The sequence below is a fragment of the Equus caballus genome, chromosome 10, assembly GCF_041296265.1.
Source record: "Equus caballus isolate H_3958 breed thoroughbred chromosome 10, TB-T2T, whole genome shotgun sequence".
Lineage (NCBI taxonomy): Eukaryota > Metazoa > Chordata > Mammalia > Perissodactyla > Equidae > Equus > Equus caballus.
Window position 1 is genome coordinate 4585228 of NC_091693.1, and position 16431 is coordinate 4601658.

The 16431-nt window shown below is 53.3% G+C and overlaps 1 protein-coding gene across 1 annotated transcript in view; it reads right to left on the reverse strand.

The window, feature by feature from the left end:
* Positions 1–16431, reverse strand: part of PEPD (peptidase D) — a 119522-nt gene that overhangs the window by 56698 nt on the left and 46393 nt on the right. Inside the window, exons 8-9 of the mRNA XM_023649500.2 lie at positions 12195–12270; positions 11273–11319 (exon numbers count right to left, since the gene is read on the reverse strand). Coding sequence (XP_023505268.1) covers positions 11273–11319; positions 12195–12270 — 123 coding nt within the window. The remainder of the gene's footprint in view (positions 1–11272; positions 11320–12194; positions 12271–16431) is intronic.

The following is a 16431-nucleotide window of genomic DNA, read 5'->3' on the forward strand; positions in this document are numbered from 1 at the left end:
CAACTCACTGAGCCCGCATCATTGCCACTGAGTTGTGGGCCCTTGGCACCTGCCCCTGCTTGCTGGCTGAAGCCTGCTGGCTGAAGGACTGTGAGCCAATGCAAGGCCCAGCTCACTCTTCTCGAGGGGCCACCCTTGCCTGGGCCTCCAGCCCAGCCCACGAGGCTGGCGGGATTCTGACTCCCGAAGTACGGCCAAGCCCAGCACAGCACCCAGACAGACCCTCGGGAGATACTGTTAACTCTCGAGAATAAGGAAAGAACCCCGTAAGCACCAAGCAGAAAATACAAAGTTCCCAGAAAGGAGAAAGACGATGATTTGCCTGAGACCTCCAGCAACAACCGAGGGAACGGTTTCATAGAACAAAGATTCACTACCCAGCTAAGCCGTCCTTCACGCAGGAGGCCCCAAAAGGCCTCTCCACCGTGCAAGGTCAGAGCAAGAAGACCAGAGGAGAGGAAAGGCAGGGCACAAACGGGCCCACACGGGGTCTGCCGAGACGGCACTGGGTCTAAATACCTGCTATTAAATGAGTATAAAAGCACGCAAATGTTGAAACTAACTGACGGAAAGACAAGTCATATAATAAAAAGCTGGAAGATGAGGGGAAAAGAGAAAGTAAAATCATACTAAATTTCTCATTTTTCAAAGTGAGGAACTGATATTAACTTTTTAAGAGATGTAGAGAACGTAGAGAAATACAGGTCACTTTTTTCTTAATTTAAAAGTAATTTGACAACAAAGTGGAATGCATATAAAAGAAAACAGAGGAAACTTCACCAACTTTCCAAGAACTGGAAACATTTAACAGGCAGAACAGCAATCAGAAAGCACCAAATGAGACTCTGGACAAGAGACCAAACATATGGGTCATCGCGACAGATGCCAATGGCTCTCCCCACACCGGAGGCCCTCCATGTGGAACAGGTAAACTGCAACCGATGAGCAAAGTTAAAAATAAAGGCATGGGGGCCAGCCCCATGGCCGAGTGGTTAAGTTTGCACACTCTGCTTCAGCAGCCCAGGGTTTCACTTGTTCGGATCCTGAGCGCGGACATGGCATTGTCTTCAGGCCATGCTGAGGCGGCGTCCCACATAGCACAACCAGAAGGACCTACAACTGGAATGTACAACTGTGTACTGGGGGTCTTTGGGGAGAAGAAGAAGAAAAAGAATTAAAAAAAAGATTGGCAACACATCTTAGCTCAGGGCCAATCTTTAAAATAAAATAAAATGAAGGCGTAAACAGACACATCAGAAAAATGCCAACAAAAGAAAAAATTTAATAGTAATACCAAAATCAGATAAAGTCAGATTCAAGATAAATAGGATTAATTAGGTCAAAAGGGGTTCTTGTAAGCTGCAAAAAGGTAAAAATACATCATAAAGACATAGCAATCATCAACCTGTATGCCTCAAACAGCTCGTCATAGAAATGAGTAAAAGAAAAATCTATCAAGAATCACAACGAGGGGGCCGGCCCCGTGGCGCAGTGGTTAAGTGCGCGCACACTCCGCTTCGGTGGCCTGGGATTCACCAGTTTGGATCCCGGGTGTGGACATGGCACTGCTTGGCACACCATGCTGTGGTAGGCGTCCCACATATAAAGTAGAGGAAGATGGGCACGGATGTTAGCTCAGGGCTAGTCTTCCTCAGCGAAAAGAGGAGGATTGGCAGTTAGCTAGCCAAGGGCTAATCTTCCTCAAAAAAAAAAAAAAAAAAGAATCACAACGAGGAACTCATAAACCATGTCTCGTAACCTGGAGTGAACATACAAAGTAAGGGAGGCAGGAGATGCCTGGAATAAGATGAGAAGCCTGATTTGAGGTGCACCAAAGTGTGTACTCCAAATAGAAGATAAACATGTCCAATAAATGTTTAACGTTTAATTTTATTCCATAAAATATTGACAAAAATATTTCTAAACTGGCCACAAAGAAAAATCTCAAAATTAAGAAAAACAACATTTACAGATACTGCATTTTCTAACTACAATGGTGACAAAACCAGAAACTAATACCAAAAAGTGAACCAAGAAAGCTGACCAACCACATCTATCTGGAAAGTCGAAGAAATGTTCTTAGGTCAAAATCAAATCCATCAAAACTCCCTGGGATATGGTCTAGGATTCAAACTCTATTAGCCAAAATTCACTTATTAAAAGAAGAAAGAATGGAAATAAACTAAGATTTGACTCAAGGAGTTAAAAGACAGATGTCGAAAACAAGGTCAGGAAGGGAGAGGAAAGGAATTAATAGTAAAACAGGGAACCTAGGAGTTAGACAAGCAGTAGAGCTGATAAATACATTTAAACGCTAATTTTGTGAAAAGGCCAATAAAACGTTTCCAATTCTGGCAATACTAATCCATAGAGAAAGAACACAAATCCATGATATTAGGAATGAGAAAGGAAATACAATTACAGCTACAGAGGAGGTATTTTTCAAACTTAAGAGAACAAAACAACTCGGTTCTAAGTTTGAAATTCTTGATGAAAACAAAAACTTTCCAGGAAAATGTACTGCAATGACTCTAAGAAGGATAAAGACAGAATAAAACAACCCCATAGGAAAACCTGAAAAGTTATCAAAGAAATTCTCCCCAAAGAAACAAGAAGTTCTGATACATCAGAAGACTTCTTTATACCTTGAAGGGACAGACAGCCCCTATGCTTTCTAAACTATCCTAGAAAACAGAAAAACGTGGAGAGCTTCCCAAATCACGATCTCAAAAACTCTGATCTCAAAATATGGCTAGAGAGTTGAAAAAAATGTATAGCTCAATCCCCTATTTTGAGTCTCTATAAAATGCTAGTAAAAGAACAAGAAGCCAGGGGCGGGCCCAGTGGTGCAGCGGTTAGGTGCGCACGTTCTGCTTTCGTGGCCCGGGGTTCGCCAGTTCAAATCCCAGTTGCAGACATGGCACCGCTTGGCAAGCCATGCTGTGGTAGGTGTCCTGTATATAAAGTAGAGGAAGATGGGCAAAGATGTTAGCTCAGGGCCAGTCTTGCCCACCGAAAAGAGGAGGATTGGCAGATGTTAGCTCAGGGTTCTCAGGGTTACTCTTCAAAAAAAAAAAAAAAGAACAAGACAGTCATGACAATGCTCACTAGCCATCAGGCCTGGTCCATACACTGTCCATATATTGCTTCATAAAGTCCTCCGCACCATCCTATGAAGTGTGATTATCTTTTTTCAGATGAGGAAACCGAGGCACAGGAAGCGGCAGAACTCGGACTGAAAGGCAGGCACCAGTCTCTAGCAACCATGCTCTACCATTGTAGTATCTGCCGCCTCCCCATTTCAGCCCTGCAGCTTATGACGCAGTAATCCCCCATGACAAAGCAGATGTGTACCAAGGACGCCACACTGCCTCCACACCAGGGGGCTGGTCATAAAACTCATCGAGGGTACACCCAGCACCCAAGCTCGGTATCGAATACCATGCTCCCATAAAAGGAAGCAGGGCTCCGTGGAGAAATGGCTCATTCTAGGACCGGAGCAGGGAACATACAAGAGGAGCCTGGAGCATCTTGCAGTGGCAGAAAGTAAGAGGGTGTTCAAAAAGCAAAGTGATGGGGGGCTGGCCCCGTGGCCGAGTGGTTAAGTTCGCGCGCTCCGCTGCAGGCGGCCCAGTGTTTCGTCGGTTCGAATCCTGGGCGTGGACATGGCACTGCTCATCAAGCCACGCTGAGGCAGCGTCCCACATGCCACAACTAGAAGGACCCACAACGAAGAATATACAACTATGTACTGGGGGGCTTTGGGGAGAAAAAGGAAAAAAATAAAACCTTTAAAAAAAAAGCAAAGTGATGGGGGGGTGGGGGCATGATAGGAGAGGGACACAGGAGCCAAATGAAAGAGTCCCCAGTGGCCAAGGTTAGAATGATATGAGTAACTAACTTAATATTGGATTATAACCCAAAGTATAAAATAAATATCCATGAGTCCATACAGATATAACTAAATAACTGATTGAATAATTAAATAAATGGGGGAAAAGAGACAAACCTCTTGTACAGAATTACACATAATGTAGGAAGATACTCTCTCCTCAGGGACATACAGCAGAACCCCCCACACCTTAAGGGTGGGCAGTGCCTAGGGACTTCCTTCCAAAGGAAAGAGGGCATCAAGAGTAACTTCACAGTGGAGACACCTGACAAACACCACCTCATTAGGTGATCGAGGTCAACATCAGTGATGAGTCAGGTTGACAGCAAGTGCCCCGATAGGATGCGATGAAAGTGGCACTTAACCTCTGTGGCTGTCCTCCCAATAACCCACAACTCCAGTCTAACCATGAGGAGAACACCAGAAAAACTAAAACTGAAGGGCATTCTACAAAACACCTGACCAGTACCCTCAAAACTGTCACGGTCATCAAAAGCAAGGAAAGTCTCAGATACTGTCACAGCCAAGAGGCACTAAGGAGACAGGACAACTATATGTAATGTGGTATCTCGGAACAGAAAAGGAATATTAGGTAGAAGCTAAGGAAATTGAAATAAAGTGTGGACTTTAGATAATAATAATATATCGATACTATTCATGAGTTGTGGCAAACGTACCATAATCACATTAACAATAGGGGAAAATGGGCGCAGGATACATGGGACCTAATATTCCTGTAACTCTTCTGTGATCTAAAACTATTCTAAAATAAAAAGTTTATTAATTGCTTAAAACACACACACACACAAAAGGCCAAAGGAGATGCCAAAAAGACAGCGGATAAAATTCAACATCCTTTCCTGATAAAATCTAGTAAGCCAGGAAGAAAACACTGCTTTCTAAAACTGATGGTAAATATTCATCGGAAATCAACAGTCAGAATCAGGCTCGATGGTGAAACTCTGGGGGCGAACCCAGAAGGATGCCTGCTGGCACTGCCGGGGCTTAACGGGATTCTCCCCCGGCAATTCCCCTGACATTTGAAAAGAAAACACCTATGTCTGTTGGCTTTGTCCTCAAAAGCTCTAATTAGGGATGCATCAACCAGGCTGCACGTCTGCAGGGAGCCTCCCCTCTGGTTCTTCGACTAGCTTTCTGGCTGGATACCAGGCTGGCTTGTGCCCTAAATGTGCCCATTTCTCAGTTACTCTTAGAGGCAAAATGAGCTACCCTTGCTCTAAGCCAGAGTCCCACGGCCTGTCCACAGCCAAGGAGCCAGCTGCACTTGCAGACACCAGGCTCTGCCGAACCTCATGGAGAGAGCCACTCTGCTGCCTCACGTCAGGTGGTGTGGACAGAGCAGGCCGGGTGGGCACACGGGACCTGCGCTCCCAGGTATGGGTGGCCCAGGATGAGGTGCAGCCTGATCTAACTCTGAGAATTGTCCACTCAAGACGGGCCCAGCTCCTGGAAAGGGCTTGGCTCACTGAGGTGTGGCTGGCCAGGTGCAGGACTCAGGGGCTGCCTTCCTGAGGGGTGCACCAAACAGACGGGGGTTTCCTGACCCCTCTCGCGGTAGGCTGTGTGCGGCCTGTCTCCAACAGCCGAGGAAGTGCTGGCAGGAAACCTGCATCAGCCTCACAACACAAGGCAAAGGGCGGGCTTCACCATGCCCCGACCTGGGGTCTCAGCAGGCTTTCAGAACAAGCCAAGCTATAGCCTTGTTCCTCCAGGCAGCTGACGAGGAGGGGACGTGTCTGCCTTGGAGGGTGCAGGGCGCTGCCCATGGAGGAGGGCCCATCACATCTGTTCTTACCCTGGGGCTTGGGTCTCAGAGGCTGCCTGGACCCAGACCTGCCCGAAAAGCCCCAAACAAAACTCCAGCACCTTCCTGGGGCTAGGTGAACCGAAGTGGTCTCACTGACACACAGGCCTGCCTAGGCTGAGACCAGATTAGGTCAGACCACACCCAGGTGACTGGACGCTGGACATCTCCAGAACCTCCAGGAGGGAGGGCAACCAAGGGCCTCTGGGTGACACCCATCACTAATGAAACCTGGATCCTCTGCACGGCCCAAGGGGTCTGGCCAGAGCCCACAGGGCCAAACCTGACCAGTACACCCAGTACACTGAGCAAGAGAGCCCTCGGCAAGACCCAGAGCGAGAGGAGGGTGACATGGGCCCGGGCATCTGAGAGATGGTCCTTCAGTGTCAGTGTGCCAGGAGGGACAGACAGATGAAGAAGAGGGCGCTCCTCTGAGGAGGCTCGGTGGCCTCCAGAGCGGGCAGCCAGCCCCTGCAGATGTGACGGAGAAGCCGTGCCGGGTCAGCCAAGGGCGGGGGACTGAAGGACCAGCTCAGGGGTCAGCTGTGCGGGGCAAGGCCAGGGGACAGAGAAAAGCCCTGGCCTGCCCACCTGCCTGTGCTCTCTGCAGTCACAGTCACCACGGGTGAGGCCTGTAAATAAACTCTCCCACCCTCCAATTCTCCTCACTGGAGTGAAATTTGCTAATCCTCAAAAAAGGGGGGAAAATCCTGGCTTTGCTTAACAAGAACACAGCGAGGGTTCTGCAACCTGCTCCCTGGGGTGGGTTAATTAAAAGACCAACCACCTGACCCAGCACCCCACGGTTTGGATGAAATGTGTGGTGTGGTGTGTATGTGTGTGTGGTCAGGTGTGGGGTGTGTGTGTGGTGTATGTATGGTGCGTGAGTGTGTGTATGTGTGGGGTATGTGTGGTATCTGAGTGGTATGAGCGGTGAAGGTGTTCATAGAGTGTGTGTATGGTGTGTGCTGGTAGTGTGTGTGTTTCTGGTGTGGGGAGTGAGGGGGGTGTGGGGGGGGGTGGTTGGGGGGAAGGAGACCCCTCCCTCCAGCCCTGGGGAGAAGACCCACCCCCAAACTGGACCCAGGGGGCACAGTGAACACACAGAATTGTGACTCGCTCCTTCTGGCCAAAGGGCAAAGCAACAAGACTTTGAGTACAGAGTGGCACAGCGGTGCAAGTTCTCCAGTAACAAAGGACGGAAAGGAAGCAGGAGACTAGCATTGTGAGCTGCTGCCTGTGACAGAAGAGCACAGGAAAAGCCAGGCCTTGGTGAGGTCTCCAGACAGGGTCGGGGGTGTTTGCCAAGAAGGAGCCCCATCCGGGGAGGAGGACAGTGCCGTGCTGTCCCCTGGCACACCTCACAGACCCTCTGCCTTTCAAATGACTCCCACAAACCCCATAGAAGCTGTCAGGAAAGGGCCCCGAATGCCCCCTTCACAGCTTGAAGAGAAAGAGAGCGTAATTTCAATTAAGGTCCTGGGCTGTCAAAAACATCAAGTTATTAATCTCCGTGTGGCAAATGTGAACCAGGACCTGCTTACACAGCCAATTGAGCATGCTCTAAATTAGTGTTCGCAGGTAATTGATTCGGCTGCCAGCCCCACGCCAGCCGGCTACAAGCCGGTTACGGCACTAACATTAAATAATACGATGCGGTGAAATGGACTGCCTGATTGGGCCTGCATCAGAGGCTGTTAGCGCCCGATTTACCCAAACATTAACGTCTTATTGGTTTAACACAATTTACTACACCTCACTTGTGGAAAATGATTTTCATTTCCTCTGCACTCCACTCACGGCACAGCACAAAGGAGGACGTGTCTTAATAAATGCCATCAGCTCACTTCCTTTTTTCAATGTGCCCTCAAGATTTCATAACAAGCCTTTGATAACAAAACCAAAAAAAGATGAGGCTTAGAACTGGGGGTCCTGGCCAGCATCTCTTGAGTCTGAGCACCAGTGCCTCGGGGGTGGCCCTTCTCTGAGAAAATCAGCCCCGTGTTCTCCCCTCCCCCTGTCCCTGTCCTGCCTCCAGTCCTGACACTCCAGTCCCTGCCCTTCTTGCCCTGCGTCCCTCTGGGGGGCTGCAGCTGGCCATGCTCCCAGGAGAACGTCCGGCAGGTTCTGGCCCAATGGGTTGGTGGCCTGCACAGGTGTCTGGCTGCCCGGGACCTCCCGGACATTTGTGCAGCCTCTGTTAAAGGGCCACAGCCCGTGGGGAGCCACCAGCTGCTCTAGACAAGATTTTATATTCTCTGCCTGGTTAAGAAGAGCATGGTGAAGTTCACAGTGGCACAAAGGTGGTTTCCTTCTCTCTCACATCCGTCCGTTTATCTCACCCACCCACACATATTTCCTGACACCAAGTGTGGGGTGGACACTGGATAAACAAGACGGGGGCTCCAAGAAGATGCCTCCAGGCCCCCGAGGACACAGACCACAAAATGCTGTCCCCGAGCTTCCTAGGGAGGGAGCGAGAGGTGGAGAAGCCATCCCACCTCACCGCTGCAGACGCCCCCAGGGGCTCTGGCCACTACTGGGAGTTGGGGTACCCTCCTCAAATCTGGCCAGGGACCACCCCCCCCCCCAAGATGCAACAATGTCCCAGGACAATCATCTTCCCACCATCTTTGGGGGCAACACCATCTGCCCGGAAAGGTCACCCTACCTACCAGTCCTTCCGGAACACACACTGCCCCATGTTCTCGTCGCCCCTGCCTCAGCTTTTCCCTGGAGCAGTCCCCAACCCCATGCCCAGACTTCGGCCCAGGAAACCCCGTCCCTGCTGGCAGGGACCCATAGTTGCTCAGAAGAGGCAGCAGTGGAGCCAACCTGGGGAAGTGGGTAGAGGGGAGGGGAGCAGGTTGAAGACAAAGGGGAGATCTCAGAGCTCAGGCCGCAAGAGACCCTCCTTCAGACAACAGCAAATGCAACGTGGAGACTCCAAAGGCAAGGAGATCAACTCCAGAGAGGTGGTTTTAGACAACAGGGACTAAATACTGATAACATGAAGAAACTATCGTTAATTTGCTGAGATGCGCTAATGACATGGTGGTTATGTAAAGGAAAAAATTACCTTCATCAACTGAGACACCTACTGACATGAAATGACATGATGTCTGGGACTTGGTTTTAAACATTCCAACAAAACAAAACAAAAAACCCTGATGGGGACCTGGAGATTGATTATACTATCCACCCCTTTTTTTGGATATTTGAAATCTCCCATTAAAAGGAAAAGAAAGATCTGCATTCTTGGGGATGGGGGGCTGGGAGCTGGGGGAATTATTCCAAGGGCCCCGGCCCTGACCCAGAACTTACATGGGCCCGTCCAGGCAGCAGCAGAGTCAGGCTCTGGGACACGGGGCAGGAGGCAGCCTAGGCCCCTCCCAGGAGCCACCTTCGGAGCTGGACTCCCTGCAGCGTGGGTACAAGGCTGCCTGGGTGCAGCGGACAGAAGGGCCGAACACTGGGGCCAGCTCTTCCCGCTCCAATTCCTGCGTTACCTTTGTTTGAGGCATTGGCCGTGGGTCACGATGGGCCGATTCGGTTGGGAACAGGTTTCTGGAGCAGTGGCCATCTGACAGACCACTGCCCGACCCATCTCCCCAGGAGCCCAGCAGAACTGTCCTGTCCCAGAGCCTCAGAACACCAGGGCAGACATGGCGCTGCCACAGGAGGCCGCGGCTGGGCCCTCGGCACGCCACTCCCCAGCCTGCCCAGCCGCCCACCTGCGTCCTGGAGGCAGCACTGCTCCAGGCCCGCTCCGGCGCACGCCTGCAGGCCCTGGTGCCCCTCCTATGGCGCAGGTAAGAGGAGAAATACAGATGGTCCCGAGCAGGACTCCTGTTCGCTTGAACTCTGACCAAGCCACATGACAGTGAACACGAATGCCCACCCCGCCCTCAGCCCGCAACCACACGGCGGGCAGGCCGGTAAGGCTGGGAGCAGCCCGGAGCAGAGCAGGCCCTGAGGGCCCTGGGCGACTTGGGCCTGCAAGGTGGGGAAGGGGCCGCTGTGTCGAGCTCTCACAGGCCCCAGCAGGAAAGGACAGCCAGGAGGGGCAGGTAAGAGGTGACGCCGCACGCACAGCACTTCTGGCTCCCAGTGTGCGGGTTTTCCACGTGAAGCAGTTCTCTCCTCTGTGGACACCAACCGGGCGTCCTACAATTTAATTCTGACGCTAACGGCTGCAGCCAGTGCAGACCCACGGGTTAAGGGCTCAGTCCCACAACACTGTCCCCACTTCAGACACCAATCACAGGGCCTCCCATCAGTCACAAGGTCTGACTGACTGGCTATAAATTGGGGTTTCCCATGATGCCCCCTCGGGTTTGATAATTTGCTAGAACAGCTCACAGAACTCAGGAAAGCACTTTACTTACTCCTACCACTTTATTGTAAAGGATGCAACTCAGGAAGGACCAAATGGAAGAGATGCACGGGGCAAGGCATGGGGCAGAGGGTGCCGAACTTCCACGCCCTCTCCAGGCGCACCCCTCCCAGCACGTGAACCCGGAAGCTTCCATTACACAGGCAGGACTGATTCCGCTCTGGGTCAGACCTCAACCTCCAGCCCCTCCCCTCTCCCTGGAGGCCCGGGATGGAACCAACAGTTCCAACCCTATAACCACTGGGGTGGTTCCTGGGCAACCAGCCCCAGCCTCCAAGAGTCCCCGAATTAGCATAAACGCAGGTTTGGTTGAAAGGGGCTTATTACAAATAACAAAAGACACTCCCCGCCCCCCCCCATCCCTGAGGGAATTCCTTGGATTTTGAGAAACTCTCTGCCAGGAACTGGGGGCAGAGACCAAATAGATATTTCTTATTATGTCACAGGGGTAGAAATGACAGCCTCTTCAGTGACCCCTCCCCAGGGGAGCTTCCAGGCGGTGAGGCCGCTCGTGGGAGACCCTGGAATGGGGGCCTCCTGCCCCTGGACATGGGTGGGTGCAAGCCACTGGGGCAGTCTGGCTCTGACCCAAGGGCTTCCTCAAGCCGTGGGCAGCAGCATGCTGAGCCTGGGTCCTGGCGTGGGGCTGAGGAGCCGGCCAGGCCACACCGTCATGGCTGCGTGCCAGGGAAGCACCTGGATGGGTGGCACTGGCTCTTGCAGGCCTAACTGGAGCTAAGCCCAAGCGTGGAGCTCTCCAGAACGCTTTACGAGCCACTTAACCATCCCGAGACCCAGTTGTCCAACCACAGGAGACATAATGGCAGTGTTTACACATAAAATCGGCAAGCTGTTTTACTAGAGGCTTTCAGAGTCACAAGAGCAGCTATTCGGTAAAGTTTCCCGCAAATTGCAGAAACGAAGTCTGAGAGTGGAATGATGGGGCACTAAACCACGCGGAAAAGTAATCAAAGACCATCACCGTCAAACACTCTGCCCAGAGCCAGGGAGCCGGCCAGAAAACCCCCTCCGCCCACGATGCCGAGGCCCCGCTCATAACCCCACTGAGCCTGCACCTGTCTCCGCGGAGCTTCATCTGGGAACGTAAATCACTGTTTCTCACATTTTAATCTGCACCCAGACAAACACGGCAGCTTACCTTTCCATCTCATATTCTTTCATTCCCACTTTTACAGCCTTCATTACCTGGAGGATAGACATTAAGCGAAGACATTTGTATTAAGGAGATAAGTAACAATGCCTTGTAAATAATGTATGGAACTTTTCCAAAAGAATCTCCTCTTTAAAAAAAAAATTGGTATGTGCACACAGTGGTGCAGAAATGTGACAAATTAGAACGTTTTTAAAGCTCCAAGAGCCAGGCAGTTTATTTACACCGCTCTGGAGCACTGGCGCTCAGAAGCCGACCAACACCCAGCAGGGCGGCAGGCCAGGGCGGGGAGACCCAGCAAAGGTGTGTGTGGCGCGTGCTCATGGCTCAGAAGGCTGCGACAACTGTCACTCAAAGGTCTCCTTTAACTTCATAAAACACAGACCAAATGAACTCATACGAGAGATTTTGTGGCCCAAACGACCCTTGTCTGTCTCCTGTCACAAAGCTGTGACCATCACCAAGCAGGCTCCGGGCTCCCCAGACACTCTGGATGCCCTTCAGGAAATGCACCTCCCTACATGGCTCCTCAGGTGAAGTGGACGGTGTGGGGAACACCCACATGGGGATGTTTTCAGAAAACAGACGACAGTGTGAAATGTGCCTGAATCACGGCTATGGACCAAAGATTCTCTGAAAGAAGCGGGGATGGCCGAGTGCCACTAAGCAGAGCTCTGTCCCCCTGAAGCGGCGACTTCTCTCTGGGAAAGTCCCTGAGGGGGGCCTCATAGTGAGGAACTGGGGCACAGCCTCTGCTGCCCCCGCCTGGCCCCATCACCTTGTCTCCAGCCTGATGTGACACTTCCTGCGTGCTGTGATGCTGGAGACAAGCGCCACCACAACCCTGCTCCCTGCTCTCTTGCCCGACCCAGCCAGAACGGCACATCCCACGCACCAGCACCCGGCTTACCTCCCGGTGGGCCTCGCTGGAGACCCTATTGGTGTAGCGCAAGACCTCCAGCTCCATGTCCGTCTTAAAGACCCGGCTTCAGAGATGAGAGAAAGAAAGTGCAAGTCAGTGACTTCCAGCAGGGGCTGGCAGGACCCCCGCAGCGAGACCTCGGGGCCCACCACACTGCCCAGCTTGGGAAGGAGCACAGGGCCAGGGTGGGCCCAGCCAGGTGCCGGTGTTGGGGTGCTGGCAGGGTAGGCCACCGAGCCTCAGGAGTGATAAGCTGCACTCAGCAGGCCCGTCCTGCCCTAATGCGGCCTCAGGTGTGCAGCTGTTTCCAGTCTCAAGATCTAGAAGCCACTCTGGTGCTGGAAGAAGCCAAGATTCTGCAGCCAGACACATCTTGCCTCACTGACACTATTTCCTCATCCTTCGAATGGGGGTACAATCTACATGGTGAGGCTGCTGGACCTGAAGCTTACGTGTGCTGACTCCAGGGCTCTGCGCAGTTGGCTGAAGAGCTCTCCCGTGTCCTCCCTGCCCCCACCTACCTGCCCAGGGACAGCCCAGGAACACCATGTGACTCAGGCCCCTGCCTGAGATGGGGTGGGGGTGGGGCTGGGGGGCGGGGATGGGACAGGACTACAAGGGATGGGAGGGACTGGATGGAGTGGGGAGGTCTGGCCACTTCCAGCCATGAGTGCAGGTATGAATGTGGAAACAGCTGGTCTGCAGAAATGCAGGAGAACAGGAGCAGACAAGAGAGACACAGCAATGAGAGGGGGGTTATGGGGGGCAGGCAGGCACAGCCAAGAGACTTTACTTCCTTTCCAGACTCAGTTGGGCCTCCTGCAACTGGACTCCAGGGGGTGCCTGGGGTCCTCACAATAAACTCATGTTAATTTGCCTAAATTTGGTCAGGTTTCTGGTCTTTGTAATCAATCTCATCCCCAAGTAAGACTGACGTAGATAAACTACACAAATATGTTTTCTACCTCTACCTTCCAAACAAGCACCTCCAAGTCACGCATGTTTCAGTGGCAGCCAGGCCCAGTCATGAGGAGTGCAGAGTCCTCAGTGCATCCCTCACGGCCGGCTCTGTTCCCTTCACAGAAGGTGACCCACCTTCACCAAGGCTCCCCCAGGGCCGTCTCCCTTTCTCAAGATGAACACACTCAACCACCCTCGAGACCAGCAAAGCCGGAAGTCTGAGGATGGCAGACAGCGCCTGCCCCTCATGCACAGTGTGCCTCTCGTCCAGCCACTGTCCGTCCTCTGAAGCCTGCCATCCTCAGCAGCTCTCGGCTGAGACAGGCCAAGGACGGCAGGGAAGGCACCGCCACTGCCATCAGAGGCAGCAGACCCTCCGGACTTCACAGCAGCAGCCCGACCCAGCCACTGGCCCACATGGCCTCCACGCTGCCACCTGGCTGGGACGGCCAGCCACCTGTCACCAGGAAGTGAGGAAGGCATCTTGCAGCAGTGACGCCCTCCTAAGACCATAAACCTTCTGGGCAACGTGGAAGACAAACCCCAAGCCCCATGAGACTGTTTCCAAGTGAACGCCCCTTGTTTCTTGAGGCGGCAGACCCCGAAGCCTAAGAACTTGCTCTTTATCATCATAAGGGGGCCTCTGACTCCACAGCAGGGCGCTGGAGCAGTCCTACCTGGGGGACAGAAAGCTTGTTCCTCTGCCCTGGAGGATGAGGGTCAGAGCCAAGGGTGGGACTCATGAGCAGATCAGGCTCCTGAGGTCCAAATCCGCTCAGAGGGTAAGCTACCAGCCCCTGGTGCCTCATTCCCCACTGCGGCCATGCTCAGCACCAGCCCGAGGAACCGGTAAGCAGGGAGTGGGCCCCTCTGTTCTTGAATGTAGTGATGAGCAGGCGGGCGCCAGCCCAGGCTGCACCTACCTTAAGACCTTGGCCTCTCCATCCAGCTTAGATCCCTGGGCCACCCCTCCAGCCACCATTTTAGACTCCTAGGCCCTGTGCCCATCCATCCACATGGGCTTGGCCAAACCGCCATGAGGGACAAACCAGGGCCTGTGCCTGCTGTGTGTGCTCCTGGGCCCCGAGGGCTGTGGGGAAACCCCAAGGCTGGGCAGCCGGAACGACAAGCTCCTAGTCACCAGCCCAGCCCCGGCCTAGGCAGGACCCCAGTTCTGCCATGAGCTGCAGGGGGCTACTCTCAACTTCCCCCTTCCTAAGATCTCCTAGCGCCCCCTCCCCTTCTCAGCAGATAACAAACTCATCTCCTATTCACTGAGGACACAGAGGCCAACAGGTGGGCACAGTCTCGCCTCTTCACCAAATTTCCAAGCCTTCCCCTCCCCCCTCCCTGACTTACAAGGAAAGGGGTGCCATGCCCTCTTCCGATGAGGCTCAGCCCCAACACACACACCTGGGCTCAGATCCCAGCCCAACCTACTCCAGCCCCCGGCCCCTCTTACTGGAAGCTGTGTGAGCACTGGCTTAGCTCCTCCTCCTCCAGCCAAGCTCAACCTCGCACATTTCCAGACAGGAAACCCTAACAGTCCTCGCCTCCAGAGGAGGAAGAAGAGCAGCTTTCCCGTTTTACCTCGAACCTCTTCTCCATCTGCTCCTCTCCCCTCTCCCTTCTCCTCTTCTCCCTTCAGCCCCACCATTCTGCCAGCCGCCTTCTCAGCAACATGTGGAATAATGACCCCAGGCTGCCAAATCCAGGGGCATTCTGTGACCTCTCAGAGGAAGAGGCACAGTGACCCCTGCCCCCTCTGGCATGGCTCACTCACCTGCTCCCCCTCCTTCCTCTCCCTGAAAGGTCCTCCCCTCCCTGCCCCTCAGCTTTGCCCTGCACCTTCTCCCAACACCTCCACCTCTGGCACAGGCCGCCCAGCTGCACTTCCACTTGCAGGTCCCCCAGGCTCTTCTAACTCAGTGGGACAGAAATTCCCACCCGCCCACATGCCCCATCTTAAACCACAGCTCTGCCACTGCCCTGCTGCTTCCACAGAAATGGGCATCCTCCTGGACACCTCCTTCTCGCCTGCCCATCACTCCCACATCCAACCACTAACCAAGGGCTGCGATTCCACCCCCACAACCTCTCTCAGACCCTCTGTCCTCTCCATCCAGACCCTGCTCCCTCCAGCCTGGACAACCTCTCCTGCCTTGTCTGGCCTCCAAATCCCCAGCTCTGTGTGCTCCCCGATATGCTGAAATGCAAAGCTGATCATGCTTTCCCTTGCTTAAAGCCTTTTGGGGGCCTCTAGACGTCCTTGGGATGAAGTTAAAAGTCTACATGGTGATGCATGAGGCTCCCCAGGCCCCACCCTGCCTGTCTCCACCCCCTACCCGCACCCACCCCCACAGCCAACTCCTTTGCCGCCTGGAACTGGCTCCTGCCCTTTCATCCTGCAGCACCAGCTGAAAGGCACCTTTCTCAGCATGGGGGAGGGGCTCCCTCCATCCTCCCTCCCCCTCTCAGGTTAAGTCCCCTCTCCATGGTCCTGGGCAGGCTGTTGGAATCCTCAGTCAGCTATCACACTTGTCATTTTCACTCATGTCTCCTCCTAAGGCCCAGAGCCCTGGAGGGCAGGGTCCTACGCTGGAACAGTGCCCAACCCAGAGCACACACACAGCAACCACGGGTTAGAAATGGCATCGGGGCATTGCACCAATGCTGGAGACCACCTTGCTTCCAACAGGAGAGATAATGGCTCACTCCAGAAAGGAAAGGAGACCTCCTCTACTCCAGCCCGGGGAGTTCACCGGGTCAGCGTTGGATGTGGCTCAGCCTGGCATGGCCTGGGCAGGATGAGGGCACAGCCTCCCCAGGCTTCAGCAGCCCAGACTCCCACTGACTCGTCCCCAGCCACACAGGCAGCCCCAGGAACTGACGCCCAGGGGCCACCTCATGGGCTCTCCACAGGGCCCCCTCCTTGCAGCTAGAGCCCCTCCTTCTGGAGATGCGCTGGGAAGAGCAGGCCATCAGCCCCAGGAGAAAGGAGACTGGAGCCAAACCACACTCTCGTCCCAGCAGAGACGAAAAGCATGCTCAGCCATCGAGGCCCAGACTCAGGCTTTCTTTTCTGATTTGACTTTGGCGAAGATGACAAACTAGGCCTCTAGCTGGTTTACTCAGGACTCACATTTTCAGTCACATTAAAAAAAAAAAAAAATCAAACTGAACCAGGGCAAATTATCCAAATTATCCCACAAAGGCCGTTCTCTGACAAAACCGGCCTGGCTGAGCACTGGCCTGGCCCAATTTA